At 41.4% G+C, this 17,395-nt stretch overlaps 1 protein-coding gene across 4 annotated transcripts in view; it reads right to left on the reverse strand.

The window, feature by feature from the left end:
* The window catches only part of INSC (INSC spindle orientation adaptor protein), a 137,727-nt gene that overhangs the window by 51,133 nt on the left and 69,199 nt on the right, over nt 1–17,395 (reverse strand). For all 4 annotated transcript variants that reach the window (XM_033206060.1, XM_033206061.1, XM_033206063.1 and 1 more), the window contains 4 exons: nt 16,834–17,179; nt 15,760–15,812; nt 14,480–14,603; nt 1,949–2,062 (listed from right to left, as the gene is read on the reverse strand). In XM_033206060.1, coding sequence (XP_033061951.1) covers nt 1,949–2,062; nt 14,480–14,603; nt 15,760–15,812; nt 16,834–17,179 — 637 coding nt within the window. The remainder of the gene's footprint in view (nt 1–1,948; nt 2,063–14,479; nt 14,604–15,759; nt 15,813–16,833; nt 17,180–17,395) is intronic.

A 17,395-nucleotide genomic window follows, 5' to 3' on the forward strand; every position in this document is an offset into this window, starting at 1 on the left:
GGTGGGAACTGAACAATGAGATCACTTGGACTCAGGAAGGGGAACATCACACACTGGGGCCTATCATGGGGAGGGGGGAGGGGGGAGGGATTGCATTGGGAGTTATACCTGATATAAATGATGAATTGATGGGTGTTGACGAGTTGATGGGTGCAGCACACCAACATGGCACAAGTATACATATGTAACAAACCTGCACGCTATGCACATGTACCCTAGAACTTAAAGTATAATAAAAAATAAAAAATAAAAATAAATAAAAAACCTTGTTGTTCTAAAAAAAAAAAAAAAAAGAACTGGGGACATGAGAGAAGGGAAATAAGGGGGGCTATTTAAAATACTCCACGCCCAGTGAACCTGTTTCTGGACACAGGATGACCCATTGGATACTCAACAGCCCTTCAGAAACCCCTACTGAAGTTGAAGGTCGAATGAACTTCAGTTCCCTCCCAACTCTCAAAGATTTTGGATCTGTGAATTTGTAACTTTCTCATTCAACAAACTCTTTGAGTACCCACTTTGTGCGGGGATTGCACTAGGCACTAAGGACACAGAGATGATTCAGATGTTTCTGTCCTTGAAAAGCACACAGCTTAAAACACATAACAAAATAGAATATGGTAAGTGCTGAGACAGTGCCTGCTACTCTTTTTAGACACCACAGGTGGGAGGGTGTCTGGAAAGCAATAAAGAAGAATACAGAATTGAGTGTGGAATGCTGAGTAAGAGTTTTCCAAGTGGCAAAAAGAGAGAAGGACATTCAAATCACAAAGACAAAAGGTGTGAAGGCCATGACTTATACCCTTGTGCCTTCTCTGCTTTCTCCTCAGACAAGCAGCTGGGACAGCCACAACCACCCCAGTCCATGGCCAGAATGTAGGATCCAACCAACAGAGAGAGCCAGAGGAGAGAGGGAGGCTGTCTCTGGGCTCTTCAGCCTAGGAGAGGGAGAAACTGACAGGAAGGTTTAAAAGGAGAAATATGCCAACAGACTTGAGAAGCATTAGTTAAATCAAGTCTGCTTTGCAGTTTAGCCTGCATTCTTCTCCCTTCTTGTATTCTGTGAGCATATCTTTGCATCTTATTTTATTCAGAGAATTGTACAGCCTCCTTTTTTGGGAGGAGTAGGAAAGCTTAGGCAGAGACTGAGTGTATTTCAGACCCCATCTTGTATTGATGCCTGCTGAACACTGGCCAGTATCTTTGGTGACAAAACAATAGAGGACCCAGATTCTCCTCCTGTTTTTCCAAGGATCATAGGCAGAATCACAAGATTCTAAGGGGACACAAAAAGAGACTAAGGGCACCCAGAGAACAAGCTTCTGAATTTGTGGCGAAGGTCATGGTTGTAGACCTGTTCCTCCTCTTTCTCCTGATAATGCTACTGCTAACTATTATGGGGCATAGGTTGTTATAGCAGCAGCATTAAGAGATGTGGATAGAGCTTAAACCATACACAAGTCTATATGGAAAAATAAACTTTTCTTTGAACTGGGTTTAAGACATCCCATGTCTTACAACCATGATGTCAGGGAGCCATATAAGGTCAATTGATCACTCAAAATGCCACATGCCAGATGATCTCTTTATTCACTACATCACCACATCCCATGGACCTCAGGGACACTACAGCCGCCAGGAAGGGAAGGATGTGTGGAGATGGAGATGGATGGTTAATATTTATAACATATACCACATAAAGAAAGAAGATAGCGGCTCTGGGGGCACCAGATTTCTGTCTCAAGTGAGAAATGAAATTAGAGGGGCTAGCCACCTATTAAAAATGCAGACACCAAGGCCCAGATAGGATAAGTGACTCTCCCAAGGTCACTCGGCAGCTAATGCAGGGGCCAAGACAGACCTCCTGAGCCAGCTATTCCCACTGAAAAAGTGAGCTTCCTCATACTTCCCCAGGCCTGCCATTTTGACCCCTAACCATGAAGCTCACCTTGGCTATGATGCGGCACAAGGGAGCCCCCTCCTGGGTCAGGCTGAACAGGTTCCCTGTGGTGGACTCTGTGGTGTAGATATTGTCTGAGGCATCAATTTTTCTCACCAGTGCCTAAGAAGGGAGAGAAAAGTTAGCTAGTTACTCACCACCTCTACCCTCTGCTCATCTTAATAGAACACCAGTGGGCCCATGCTCCTAATAGCAACCATGAAATCTACTCCTGCCCCTAGCCACTGTCCCATTGTGAGGGCAATGAGGTTCTAGCTTTGGGAAAGGTATCAGTCAGGGAGAGGTCTAAGCTTCATTTTAGAGATATGGGATAATTTCAAGCCCTTGGGACACAGGCCATAATTAGCCTTGCCCTAGTCCCTCGGAAAATCAGCTCCCAACATTGATGAGCTCAGCAAATACCATTTTGTGAATCTACTGGTTCTTAAAGAGAAAAGAAACCATCAGTTAAATTAACAAACCATCAAATTGAAAACCAAGGAGTGGCTATAGCTGTGACCAAAGAATTTGCTCATTTTGAATGGCTATTAGCCAATGGTGAACTCCAGCTGAGTGATGGGTTCAAGGCTTAAGTCAAGAGAAGTGCTCCACAGTAGTTTACTGCTTGAGGGATATTTTTCTTGGACATTTGCTCTCTCCAATAGCTTGCTGCTCGGGGGGAAAGGCCAAGATGAAATAGCAACACTAGGAATCCTGTCAAAGGGTGGGTAACTAGGTGAGGAATGCTATACCCATCAAGGCTGAAGAACCTGAGGCTAGCGGTGAGAGGGTCCGGGAATGACTGAACATAAGACCAAGAAGAGAAGTTCAGGAAGGAAAGCAAATGAAAGATTCATTAACAAAAAAGATAACAAAGATTATTTCTAGAAAAGTTTAGCTAATTTCTGAGGGAAAGGTTTTCATGTAACTTGAAACCACTTCATCATCAGCCATTTGCCTTGAAGCATGTGATTCATTGATTATAAAGGATTCCTTCCTGCTAATTAATACCAGTAGCTCAAGTTTTCTTCTAGAAAGAATGGATCTAGAGACTGAAAAGAGCAACCTTCAAGGGCCTCAGGCAAGAAAGTAAGACCTCCAGACCTGGGTGCTCTGAGCAGCCACTCATGCGGTTTCAGTTGCCAGTTTAAAACATTAAAATGAAATTTATTTTTAATTAAATACTGGTGTTATGGAAAAGACACTTAAGAGCAACACTTGGAGCACCTTAGCCTTTCTTTGCCTCAGTTTCCTTATCTATAAAGTGGAGTAAAAATAAGCCACCTGCAGTGGCAAGTGCCTATGAGTCCCAGCTACTTGAAGATTGAGGCAGGAGGATTGCTCAAGTCCAGGAGTCCAAGAATAGCCTGGACAACATAGCAAGACCCCCATCTCAAACAAATAAATAAATAAAATGGTGTAAATAACAATTTCTATCTTTTAAGGGGGTTGTGCCCATTTTTTAAGGTTGTCAATATATATAAAGGATTTCTAAAGGTAGCTGCCAGGTGGAAGCTAAATAAAATTGGAAGTAGTTATAATTTTGTGATCTTGTGCAGTTAAGCTCCCTACACTTTGGTTTCCCTGTTTGTAAAATGATTAAAATTAGGAGGTTTGAGGCTCAAGGTAAGTGGCTCTCCCTTTTGTCTTCTTTATTCAAATTTATGAAATTCCTCACACATGCACAACGTGCTAATCTAGATATAGCAGTCTAAGATAAAGTGTGTATTTAATCAAACTACATTAAATATAAAAATTATGCTCTAAGTTTTGATAGATGCCTCTTATTAGCAATTCAACAAAATGTAAAATTAATAACCAAGATTTGTCTCTACAAATCCCTGTAATGATCACACTTCTTAGAATTCTTCCCACTGTTACCGTAAGCAGCTACACATGTGATACTAATGCTCACATGAAAATGCAGATTTCATATATTGGGGTCCTGTACCTAAATGATAATTACCTAATGTTCCTGATTAGTGTTTGCACTTGAAGCAAATTAGCATTACATTAAACAATTCAAATCCAATGTCTTTTGCAATCAGCTGCTAATATTAGACAATTTAAGTCTGAGAATAATTTCATGTTAATGTCTATACACATATATACAGTAATTATACCTCAGGTATGTCTCAGTGAATCAGATCTCTGACAAAGAAAAGTTGTAAGCATCTTTTACAGTATAAATCTGGAAAGATATGAGATCAAAGGCTCCACTGAAATCTTCAAGGCCCTAAATATCACCATTTGTCAGAGCTGGAAAGGACCTCGGAAATCATCTGTCCAATCTTCATTTCATAGTGGAGGAAACAGATGTAGACTTGACTAAGGTTACCTATGTGGTCTAGGGAGGAGCTGGGCCCTGACTCCCTGAATTCGATGTCCGATTTTTGAAGGTCAGGAAATCTATCTCCTTCAATGTAGGCAGGGCCTCACCTGGACTAGTGGAGATTGAAGCCTCAAGGCAAGGCTATTGTCCAGCCTCATTAGCAGTTTTTGCCAAATAGGAGAGTGGGTCTCCATCCTGGCTTCCCATTCCCTTCATATCTAACACTATGTGTTGGTAACCTAAGCTTGTGAGTGGGGGCCTTGCAACTGCCCCTCTGGATCTGCTCTGTGTTCTTGCCAAGGCCACACTTCCCCTAAGCTACTCCTAGCTATAACTGAGCACAGCATGACTGTGTGACAGGGGACTCCTCCAACAGGGGACTTTGGCTTGATTCCCTGTCTGAGTCTTTTCCTTCCTCCTTTTCTTTCTCAGATGTCAGACCTGCAATATGGCTTTCCATGCCTGCTTCTGCTTCCTTCTCTGCATCCATCATAGGAATTTCCTATCTACTCCTACCTTAGTATCTGCCTCAAACTGACACAGTCTCTACAAATCAAGGTTTTTTTTTTTTTTTTTTTTTTCAGGAAATCAAGAAGACATTGGAGAAGTTTCAAAAATATGTCTCACTCAATATCATGAGAAGAGTGGTGAAAGACTGAAAAAAATAAATAAAAGAAGATAGGCTGAGGCTGAATGACAAACATTTTCTTAAAATGCATACTAGGCAGATATGAAACAAAAAAAAATAAGATCTTAAATATCAAGGAAAAGCGATTAAAATGGGGCTAAGGAGATGCTTGTAGTTTCACTTCTCTGCATAAGGAATTAGAAAAGAAAAAATGTATTTTTCATTGTCTATCTGAAAAAGAGAGACTGCAACCCAGTGAAATCTATCAGAAAGGAGGTAAACTCTCAAAAAGTAAACTGGCATGAGTTCCTCAGAAGGAGCCAGGAAAATATTGTGAGACCTCTCCCTAAAGTTTTGGATATAAACTCCATAGTAGGACGTAGTAGAGTAGCTCATCTGTGCAAAGGGGCTATATAAAATGAAGATAGCATTGACAGGATGGGGTAGATTAAAGATGGCTACAAATTCTTTTCTACTTCTTTTACAGAGACATCTCTCTATGAGTTCTAATTCCCCTTCCCTTGAATCTGGTCTTAATGCCTTGCTTGACCAATAGAAGCCAGCATTTGGCAGAAGTAATGTCCTAAGACTTCCAAGGCCAGGTCATAAAAAGCCTTGAAGCTTCCATCCAGGCATCTTGGAACTTGGAACACTGTTTTGGGAGCCCTGAGCTTCCATATCAGAAGTTTGATAACTGAGAATGTAATGCTAGAAAAGCCATGTGTAGGATCCTTATCAATACTCTCAGCTGAGGCCAGCCTTCCAGCCATCCCCTCCATGGCACCATATGTGTGAGTGAATACCACTATCTAGTACTCTTCAAGCCCTCTGCCAGCTGAATACCACATCTGTTGTTGCTGCACAGAATGGAAGAATCACTTAGCCAAGCCCTGTCCAAATTACTGACCCTTAAAATCATGAAATATAATAAAAGTAATTTCTGTTGGGTTTTTAAAAAATATTTTAATAATAGAGTTCGGAACACAGGAAAAGACAAGACCACAGAGCCCAACATGAACTATTTGAAAGATTACTGGATAAACCATCTCAGGGGAAAGTTTTTGGAAGTGAGGATGCAGTATTTCCTTTGTCTTAACAGAACATGCTGGAGAAATGCATGAATTAGGACTCTGAGGGAAGGCACAGAAAGATTGGATGTACTGAAGAGAAGGTAGACAAAATAATAGCTATATCCAGGTTTAGATGAGCTGTTGGTCAGATGGGAAAATACCTCCTAAGTGGGAATATCCAATTTAGGAACATAAATGTGGATAAGATATCTTAGAAATAAAATATTTTGACAGACCCAAAACTTAATTGATTTCATTTCTCTCAATCAGGGAAATACCAACATCTAGATTAGGTTGTTGGAAAAACAAAAGAATGTGTCAGAAAGTGAAGGGAAGTAAAAGCAGAAAAGTAGCTCAGATCCGGATGCTGCATTCACTCTATGAGTTAGAAAAGGAAAGACACCCACATGAGAAGGAGAGTAAATAGTTAGAAATTCAAATGAGTCTCTCTAAAGGGAATGGGGGATTAACAGAGGGAAAGAGAATACTGGGGGCAGAGTTCATTACTGCAAAAAAAAAAAAAAAAAAAGTAGCAGAGAGAAATACTATTAAAAACTGGTATATTCAAAATCTATAGGAAGATGCTATTCTGAGAAGCCCCTGGCAGAGGTAGTGACCCTCATGTACTCAGAATTCGGGAACATCAAGAGTGACCTCAGTTCAGGTATCTGCTGAGAATGATGTTCAAATGCAGCAAATGTGGAAACCAAATGGAAAGTCCTTCCAGCAGATAGGGATCAAAAGTTTAAGCAAACCTCTAGTAAGAGGAGGAGACAATAGCCTTCATGATACAGAACTAGAAGAGAAGCACTTGCATATCTTATGTCAAAATAATTTTTTCTCATTTCACCCTAAAAACATTTTGAAAAATATATGACCCCTTGCACATTTTTAATTTCACAGCTAAATTTTTTTATCATAAGTTTAAAAAACAAAGTTGGAAAGAATGTGATTTCCAGAAAATTGCAATGTTGATGTAAAAAAAATTATTACATCACTCTTTCAAATGTATTCAATAGATTCTAAATACCAAAACAACTTGATACCATCATCATTCACTTAAAAATACATGAATAATCTCTTTTTTAACATTCTGCATCTTTCATTAAATTTGTATTCCCATTTCAATTTTCCTTCAGAATTTAATGTAATATATTTAAGTTTTAAAGTGTTTTATTGATCACCCTTATCACACTTATCATTAAAATTTGAAATGTTATTTCCTGTTACTATCAAGCTCCTTGTTAAGAAAAAAAAATATTTTCTTGGTTGAGGATTATTATCAGCCCAACTGGTCAAATGGAATAAATATATTATAAGTCTTGATAAATAATTGTAAGTTATAAAAATTTTATTTTTAAAATAAATATATCTCTAAATGAGATGAATGAGGCTTTTTATCATTTTTAGGATAATTCATTTATGTATCAATGATTAAATATTGACTTAATGCTATATTTTTAGATGTAAACTCCAGAAAATCTTGTTCCCATAAATCAATAGAGGGGAATGAGAGGAGCTTGTGTACTACAGTGCTTTATCTCTTGAGTCACCTTCTAACTTATGTAATCACATAGCAATCTATCATCAAACACTATCTTTAATAATCTGGCAGTTGATAACTCCTCTAAAGTGATCCTCTTCTAAATTGACAAAAGCAAAGAATTGGAAAAGATTTGACTTGCAAAAGCATTTGCTACCCAATCATTAGAGGTGTTCATTTACTTTCTCAATTTCTGGGAAAAATTCCAAAAGTACTTCTCCAAGACCTATCAAATAACTATTAATTACAACCATTACTTTTTCACTTAAGAGCACCTTGAGTCACCCAAATTATTCGGAAAGGACTGGGAAAATCAAAGTATTATTTATTTCATTGCCAATACAATTTTTAATAAAATATGTTTGTTCTTCAAATATGTTTTGTTGAAAGCTTGAAGCTCCAGCTTTTACTTACTTAATTTGTGAAAAATACCCACCCTATAACCTAATTGGCAAAGACAGTACTTTTAGTCAACCCAATCAGCCAAGTCAGAGTTAACTTTTTCTCAATAAAGACCTGACTTCATTTCTATTTAAGAAATGTTTCGCCAGGCGTGGTGGCTCATGCCAGTAATCCCAGCACTTGGGGAGGCCGAGGCAGGTGGATCACGAGGTCTAAAGATCAAGACCACCCTGGCCAACATGGTGAAACCCCGTCTCTACTAAAAATACAAAAATTAGCTAGATGTGGTGGTGTGCCCTGTAGTCCCAGGTACCTGGGAGGCTAAGACAGGGGAATTGCTTGAACCTAAGAGGCGGAGGCTGCAGTAAGCCGAGATTCCGCCACTGCACTCCAGCCCGGTGACAGAGTGAGACTCCGTCTCAAACAAAACAAAACAAAAAAAAGAAATATTTCGGCCGGGCGTGGTGGCTCAAGCCTGTAATCCCAGCACTTTGGGAGGCCGAGACGGGCGGATCACGAGGTCAAGAGATCAAGACCATCCTGGCTAACACAGTGAAACCCCGTCTCTACTAAAAAATACAAAAAAACTAGCCGGGCGAAGTGGCGGGCGCCTGTAGTCCCAGCTACTTGGGAGGCTGAGGCAGGAGAATGGCGTGAACCCGGGAGGCGGAGCTTGCAGTGAGCTGAGATCCGGCCACTGCACTCCAACCTGGGCGACAGAGCAAGACTCCGTCTCAAAAAAAAAAAAAGAAAGAAAGAAAGAAATATTTCTATATGTATTTCAAGAAATGCAAAAACCTACTGACAAATAATTATGAAGATCATTCTCTACGGGAAAAAAAATCCCAAAACTGTAAATATTAAAATAAATCAGACCTAAAATAAAATGTGATTTATTTGTATATGTTATAAAACCAAGATAAAATAATTTACTGACTTTGTAATAATGCAAGTAATATATAGCAAACATTCTAAGTTAATAACAAATCTAAGAATATGATTTAAAAAGCACAGTATTGCTTTAGTAAATAGGTACATATGTATTAAACTTTGGTGTCTTTAGGGAATAATTAAATAAGAACTGAGAATTTAAAAAGCATATATAATTCAATTAATTTTAGTAGCTCTCATCATCAAATTTTTCTATGTATTTAAAGAAAAAGAAAGGTATATACTGCTTACATCTAATTAGCATAACTGCTAGCAATTAATTTTTTCTTTTCTTAACAGGCAATAAAAAGTAGCATAAATATTTCAGAAAATATTTTGGCAAAAAGACTTTAATTGTTAAATACTGTGCACCAAATTTTTTTTTTAATGTAGAACTTATATCTGTATTTTATCCAATATACCTTGAAAATTTTGGTTGTTCTCCAAAGCATATTACAGTTACATTTAAAAGAATCAGTGTCATTAACTTTTAGTCTTTGGCTCTTCAAAGATACTTTTTTTCCAGCTAATGTCACATCCTCGGGATGAGTGTGAAAAATAGCTGAGAGGAATTGTTTGCATTTAAATATGTGTCCTAAAAAAACAATTTTTAGTGCTTGATATATCCTACCAGTGCTCTCTTTGCTTTGGTTTAAGGAGAATGTCCCTCAAGAACCATGCACTATTTGAGAATAAATGGATGGAAGGGATACAATAAATTGAAAACTTTTATAATCATCCTCCAACCACACACATACACACACACACACACACACACACACACATACACTACAATATATCTGAATTCAGAAACTGTTCACATTGGGAAAAATACACAATTTTTTTTTTTTTTTTTTTTTTTGAGACGGTGTTTTGCTCTTGTTGCCCAGGCTGGAGTGCAATGGCACAATCTCGGCTTGTGGCAACCTCCGCCTCCCAAGTTCAACCAATTCTCCTGCCTCAGCCTCTCAAGTAGCTGGGATTACAAGCATATGCCACCATGCCTGACTAATTTTTTTATATTTTTAGTAGAGACAGGGTTTCTTTATGTTGGTCAGGGTGGTCTCGAACTCCCGACCTCAGGTCTCCCAAAATGCTGGGATTACAGGCATAAGTCACCACGCCCGGCCAAAATACACAATTTCTAATGGCATATTCAACATAAATATGTATAAAGCATGGAAATAATTAATGGAAGCCTAAGGGTCTTAATGGTTCATGAATGAAGGCTTTTCCTTTGCTTGATTCTCCACTCCCATACCACGATTTTTGCATGGCAAGGCAATATACTGTAAAATTTGGGATGGGTGAAGAGTGTGCCTTTTGGAAAATAATAGGAAGCCTATAAAAAACTCAGTATATTATTGGGAAGATCATTTTTAAGAAAGAAAACAAATGAAAATTGAAGATCTGGAAATAAGATTTCCTTAAAACTATATGTGCTTGCATTTCTCCTGGGAAATCTTTGGGAACCTGGGGAATGCGATACATTTGAAATGGTTTGAAGACTACTGGTCTGTCACTTCAGGAAGCCCAAATCAATGCATGCTGGAGTGGCAGAAACAGTGCTTTCAGGGAGCTAGAAATTAAGATGTTTTGAATATGCTGAATGGGAAAGAATGCAAATCAAGCAAGTCCTAGTAAAGAAGCTGCAAATGCCTGACTTTGCAGGAAAAGGAAAACGGTTCAAATGCCCATCAATGAGAAAGGAGGCATTTTCCCCCCCGTATATGGTAAACATAGTACCACAATTAACCTGTGGTGGACTTTTTTCCCCCAGTGGGTGTATGTTCACAAATCTTTATAGACTATAGACAACTGAAATAAACTGACTGACATCCTACCAAGGCTGCAGCCAGACCGTCTGAGTCACTCATCCTTTTTTTTTTTAATTGGCTACAGATGAACATGTATCTGTTAAGGCCTTTGGCAACCCTAAGGATGGCATCCTGGGACAGCAGGTTGTCTGAAGTTCCTGGAGTTCTATAGAAATTGAGGATTGGCTTATTTTAACTTTCTGAGAATATATGTGTAGTGCTGTGATAGTATTATGTATCCAGTATTAAGGGCTTTTTGAACCCTTTTAATTATGGTTGGGAAAGACTAGTACAAATTGAGAAGTCCTGAAGGAACCCCTCCCATCACTGAAGAGACAGCCTGGACTACAGCTACTGAAGGAAACTCAACTCCCCACACACCGGAATGAGGTCCTCCTGGCTGAGATGAACAGAGTATGAAAATTGAAGAGATTGTACTAACCTAAGAATTTAGGACTTTGGATTATTCCTAAAAGCAAAAGGATTGAAATTTGCTTCCTATTATATTTCCCACTCTCCCGCTGAGCAGATTTTGCTCAGCCATGTTGCCCAATATAGGTAAGTAGAAGCTGCAATGAGATTAAATGGCAATACAAAGATAATCCAAACATACTTGTCAGATCACAAACATAAATATTTCCAAAATTTTAACATGCTCCTATCCCATTTTAAAGTTCCCTGGGAAAAAACAAAGTAAAAGAAAAAACTTAAATTCTTTTCCTCTAGGAATAATCAAAAGTCCCAGATTCTTAGGTTGATACAATTGCTTCAATTTTCATATTTTGTTCATCTCAGCAAGGAGGGCCTCATTCCAGTGTGTGGGGAGCTGGGTTTCCTTCAGCAGCTGTAGTCCAGGCTGTCTGTACAACAATGGGAGGTTCCTTCAGGACTTCTCAATTAGTACCAGTCTTTCCCAGCCATAATTGAAGGGGTACAAAGAGCCCCTGGGATTGAAGGGGGTGGGGAGATTTGTTCCTCTGCTCGAGCCCACACGACTTCTTAGTGCTAAAAGAATGTTTCCTGAATTGCATTTCCTAAAACACCAGCATCTCAGAAGAAGTAAATAGGTGCTTTAATAATGTTTTTTAAATCTGTGACCCTGAAAGTTGGGAATATGTTGCTTAACATTCTATAACAGATACTGTTCTGGTCATTAGAGATATATGAATGAGCAAAACAAACCAAAATCCCTGCCTATGGAAGCTGCAGTTCAGACAAGAAATACTGTAAGTGCAAGAGGACCTTCTGGAAGATTTGCAAAGCAGAATGGCACATCATAAGACAAATTTTGATGTAAAGAAATAGATTTGATTTCATTTACATCAAGACAGTACAAATGTAAGATCCTGGTATAATTACTAACATCCTAAGGAAGAATATTTGAGTCACTAGTTTAAGAAACACATGCTTACAACACTGAACACAAATTACCCTGTCTTCAGCCAATATATCTCCTGATGTCACTGCTGTCCTGTATGGAAACTTTGTAATGTAAAAAGAAGCCAAAGATCAGCCAAAAATATATTATGAGCATGGTAGACTCAGCCCTTAAGAGGGACATGGGACACGCTGGCAGGGAAGGGGGAAAGCACCAGGAAAGGGGGTTATCAGGAAGAAAACTAATATGCAGATGAATGGAGGACAACACTCTGTGGCCACACACCCCACTCCCCTACTCCTACCGGGGGTGGAAGACCAATAAGGAACCCATTCTAACAAAGCAGGAGCTGATCTGCTCAGCTTACAGGCCAGGCATCAATGAACCAGGTGGTCAGACCTGGCATTAGAGCAGGGGACAGCTGGGGAAGTAGAAGCACCAGATCAGGAATTTCACCCTGAATATGGTCAGAATGAAGGAATAGCAGAATGGATCCAACTATACAGCCCAAAGGCCAGGGAAGTAGACTCCAAGCAAGCCCAGGGAGCTTTTCCCAGGCTCTTCTGACCTAAAGCATCAAAGATATCCTGCCTCTTTGCTGCCTCATAGAAAACACTGATGACTAGTTCCAAACCCAACTGGCTTTCATTCACAGTTCAGCTTAACACCGCCTTTTCAGCCCTTTTTGTTTGTTTGTTTGTCTGTTTGTTTTGTTTGTTTTTTTCAGACAAGTCTCCCTTTGTCACCCAGGCTGGAGTACAGTGGTATGATCTCGGCTCGCTGCAAGCTCTGCCTCCTCCGACTCCCGGGTTCACACAATTCTCCTGCCTCAGCCTCCTGAGTAGCTGAGACTACAGGTGCCCGCCACCATGCCCAGCTAATGTTTTTTGTATTTTCAGTAGAGAGGGGGCTTCACCATGTTAGCCAGGATGGTCTTGACTCCTGACCTCGTGATCCGCCCGCCTCAGCCTCCCAAAGTGCTGGGATTACAGGCATGAGCCACCACACCTGGCCCTTTTCAGCCCTTTTAATTGAACCTGGCACTTCCAGGAAAGTGGGCACAAAAATGGCATAAAAAGCAACAGCCAGCACCTGTACCCCTGCTCAGAAGTTGCTCCAGGTCTCCCTCCCCACCACTAACTCCAATATTTCTTGCTCGTCACTCCCTCAACCTTTTTGCCCATTTTGGTCCCTGTGTCCCTTGCGTCCCTCTGGACTTGATGGTTGATCACTGCCTGCCCCTGCATGTGATTGTCAGCTATGGCTCATCAGCTCCAGGTGCCTAACCCAGCACCCCAGCCTGTGGCCCTTCCTTCCCTTTGTCCCTGTCAAGACATGGAGAGTGGCCCTTGAGGACCTTCCTGTGGTTGGGGTGGGGGATGATAATACTCAGGGCCAGCTGCCCTGACATGGGGGCCTGTGGGAGGAGTGGGGATGAGGCAGGACCAGCATGTGAGTCAAGTCAGAAGGGCCTGCACCAAACCAGCCAAACACTCAGGAAGGAGAGAAAGCAAACCCTGGGCTCAGCAGAGAGGCTGAATTTGGAGAGGAGCCGACATGGAAAGAGATTTGTTATTTGTGGTAGGCTTTTATTTGGTGGTGGGAAAAGAATGGCAAATATGTAACACAATATTTCTGTAACTATAAATAACCATAAATACCTTTCATAATGAAAACCTTATGGAATCTGCTTTACTAGGAGGTTTTTAAAATAGCAAAGGGCAAGGGAGGGAAATAACATGTATTTAACCCACACTATGTGCTAAACACCTTCCATATGCCTTTGCTTAGTACTCAAAATTTTCTTCTGGAGAAGGTTTAACAATTTATACAGGAGGAAAAAGAGGCTAAGAGAGGTTCAGGAACTTAACCAAGACTCCACGGTGAACCAGTTTGAAAGTAGATACTTCAGGCTCCAAATCCCTCCCTCTTTCTGGAATCAAGCACAAGCCTGCCTAGAGGCAGGGGTTAGACTATATGATCTTTCTAGATTCTTCTTTGTTGTCAGGATTTCTAGAATTGGCTTATTCCCTGCAGGTGCCTCAATTCTTTCAGGATAGTAAGGACCCATTGTGTACACTGTGAACATTAACTCAACAGAGAAGATTGAGGGTGGTGGGAGTAATACTGAAAGTGTAATTGGGAGATGCTGGGCTCTACCACCATATTGCTGTGTGACCTTGGATAAGCTTCTCCCCACTCTGGGCTCCAGTTTTCACAGCTGGAAAATGCAGAGTTGGGTTAGGTGCTTCGGAAGCCTCAGGCTAGCTCTGACAGTTTTGTTTCACAAACGCTGGAGTTGACTTTGGTGGTTTGAGTAGGATGTTTCCCACTAAAGTCCACATCAGTATCTTCCCCAAGCCTGGCTCAGCCTCTCTTTCTCTCCTTTCCTCCAAGGGTCCACACAAGCACCCCTTCCCGCAGCCCAGCCTGCACTGACCTGAACCTCCCGTGTTAGGGCCAGCTCCAGCAGCTGGCCAAAGTGCTGGCCCAGCATGCTCAGGGTCTCACTCACGCAGGCCTTCATTGACTTCAGGACATGCTCATTCTCAACCTGAAGGCACCTGAAGAGAAGAAACCATGGGGTGGGCCAATGGAAGGGGCATGTGGTCAGCCCAGAAATGTTGCAGGGGCCAGAGCTGGACCTGCTCCAAGCCTGGTGTGTGGTGAAGACATCGGCAACTGGGAGTCAGAGATAGAATATTCCACAGCTGGCTCGCCGCCTGGTCTCTTAGTGTGCAGAGATGTGCTGGCCTGAGATGATGAGGACTACCAGTCCACATCATCAGGAAGAAAGGCCATCAGAATGTGGAAAATGTATACCTCTGGGCTTCTCCCTGCAGAACCTGCCATCACTGCAGCCAGGGTCTATCTTGTCTGTGACGTTGGGGTGGGAGATGGAGGGGCAAAAAGCTTCCAAGAGAGGTGCCAAGTGCCAGGTATTGCTAGTGAGCTCTGTAAAGGTGGATGGCAATGCCTGTGGCCCTTTAAGAAATGGCTGCCTAGAGTGTGCAGAAAGTCTTGAGAATTTTCTTCCCAGACAAGAAAAACAGAGGGTGATCAGGTTCAAATTTACCCCTGTGGCCTGACAGTGTTCCACCCAGGAAAGCAAAAGACCTCAGGGAGCTCAGGTTTTATCTTCAGGATACAGGCTCTGGGAAGGGTGAAGAAAAATGTCAACAACACACACCTGGGTGTGCATACATGTGAGGCTGAGTTTGTGTACATATCTGAGTAGAAACATATGGATATTTATGTGTGTGAAATACGGAGGAGAGGGTGTGAGTGTATTTCTGCGCTGGTCCAAGCATGTGTTTATATATCTGTATATGAGAAAGTGAGTGTCTGTGGGCATTGAAGCCTATGTGTATGTCTGTGTAAGGGTGTGAGTATCTGCTTTCACCTTGCCTTGACTTTGGGGACCTGTGAGTCTTCCCAAAGCTGTGGAAAACCTTTTCTTTGTTACCAACTCCTAGAAAATCCTCTTTCTTTCTATGCCCAGGCCTCTCCTCTGCCTTTCACCCTATCCCTAGGGCCTGAATATGGGGCAGAAAATTTCAAGAGAATATTTTAAGATTTCTGACAAAAGTCAGAAAAAGGAAACTCTGAAACCACCACCAGGCCTCCCATTCCCATTCTCCCTCTGGGAGAAGCTACCAGCCCCTTCTCCTGCCAGAGGTCAGGCGGGCAGACCCTGGGAGATCCAGGGTCCAAATTTACCTCTCTGTGACTGCCGAGAGTTCTGAGCATTTCTCCATTAGCAGTTTCTCAATCTGTAAAAGAAAGTCCATTTTATTTAACTCAGTAAGCATTAACTGAGGACCAACTGCTATGCTGAGCACTCAAGGGCATTAAAAATGAAGAATCAAGTAATGTGACTTGGGGAACAGGCGCTTAAAATATAACACAGTGTGATACAGGTGGCGAAAGAGATCACAGTAGGCTGCTCCGGGAGTATAAGAATATGAAACTGAGCAATTATTTATGCTGAGGAAGCTGGGAAGCTTCAAGAAAGAAGGGACATTTAAGCTGGGCTTTGAAGAACGAAGAGAAGTTTTAATGCCTGCAAAGCTGAGGAAGAGAAAGTTTGAGGCAAAGGGCAAAGCACTAAGGTGAAATGAGAATGATGAAAGAGAGAATTAATAACAAGGGAGATTGTTAACGGTTCACTTTGGGCTTTGAGAAGAAGATTCAAAGTCATGGGCTGTGGAATCAGAAAAGCTTAGATTGGACCCTACTTATTATACCATTCACTGTGTAACTTTCAATAAATTATTTGGCCTCCTAGAACTCCTGTTTCCTCTATAAAATAAAGATAATACTAACATTTTTAATCAATTGCTTTAAGTGTTTTGCATGTAACAATTAATCTAGTCTTCACAACAACTTTATAAAATAAATTATATTATTATACCTTTTAGGATGAAGGAACTGGGACACAGAGAAGTTAAGCAACTTGCCAAGGTCCACATAGCAGAGCTGACATTTCAACCCAAGCCATCTGGCATTAAAGTCAATAAATTTAACCACTGCACAGTTTCTCAAAGTAGTGGCACCTACCTCACAGGTTGTGCAGGTTAAATGAGATACATGTAAAAAAAAAACACCTAGCACAATGTCCACCACATAGTAGGCACTCAGTAAAGGTTCTACTCTCTTTCTTTCCTCCTTTACTGGAAGGGGAGAAAGGCCTCTGGAGCAAAAAAGGTTCAGACAACATATGATTCAAACCCACTCTTCTCTAAAGCATCTTGACTTCCAGTTCCCGCCCACTCCTATCCCAGGGCAGCTGACCTGGCCCATTTCCTTTGAGGAGTTCCTGCTGACAGCACTGTACTCGCTGACCATGGAGCGGGCATGGCAGGTCAGACGCACACTCATGCTGTGCACCCGTGCCCAGCGGTCCTGGGCCAGCTTCTGCCCGATCCTGCGCAGCTCTGTGCTGATGACCCAACCCCGTTTAAGCAGCAGCTGCAGGGGGTCTCCAGGGCCAGGGCCACCTGCCAGGATAAGGTCACCCTGTGCCTCCTCTTCCAGGCTGATGGGCTTCGCCTGCAGGATGCACATGCACTCGCACTCGGTCATGAGCTTCAGATCTTCCATCCAGCGCTGGACTGAGTCCACCTGCATCAGGTGCAGTCTGCAACCAGGAAACAGCACCACGATAATTATCAACACCCCATGATTTCCAAAGGTCTCAATTCCAGGCCATCTGATATTTACTAAGCACCTATTAAATGCTTAGCAGTGTCTCTCCTATTCATGCATCTTGATATTCTCAGTCCTTTCTCATTCTCTTCATCTTGCAGATAAGTCTGAAGCACAAAGTTTTAAGGGCAGATGACCAGACTAATAA

Source organism: Trachypithecus francoisi, unplaced genomic scaffold (genome assembly GCF_009764315.1).
Source record: "Trachypithecus francoisi isolate TF-2019V2 unplaced genomic scaffold, Tfra_2.0 Lachesis_group8, whole genome shotgun sequence".
In the NCBI taxonomy this organism is placed as follows: domain Eukaryota; kingdom Metazoa; phylum Chordata; class Mammalia; order Primates; family Cercopithecidae; genus Trachypithecus; species Trachypithecus francoisi.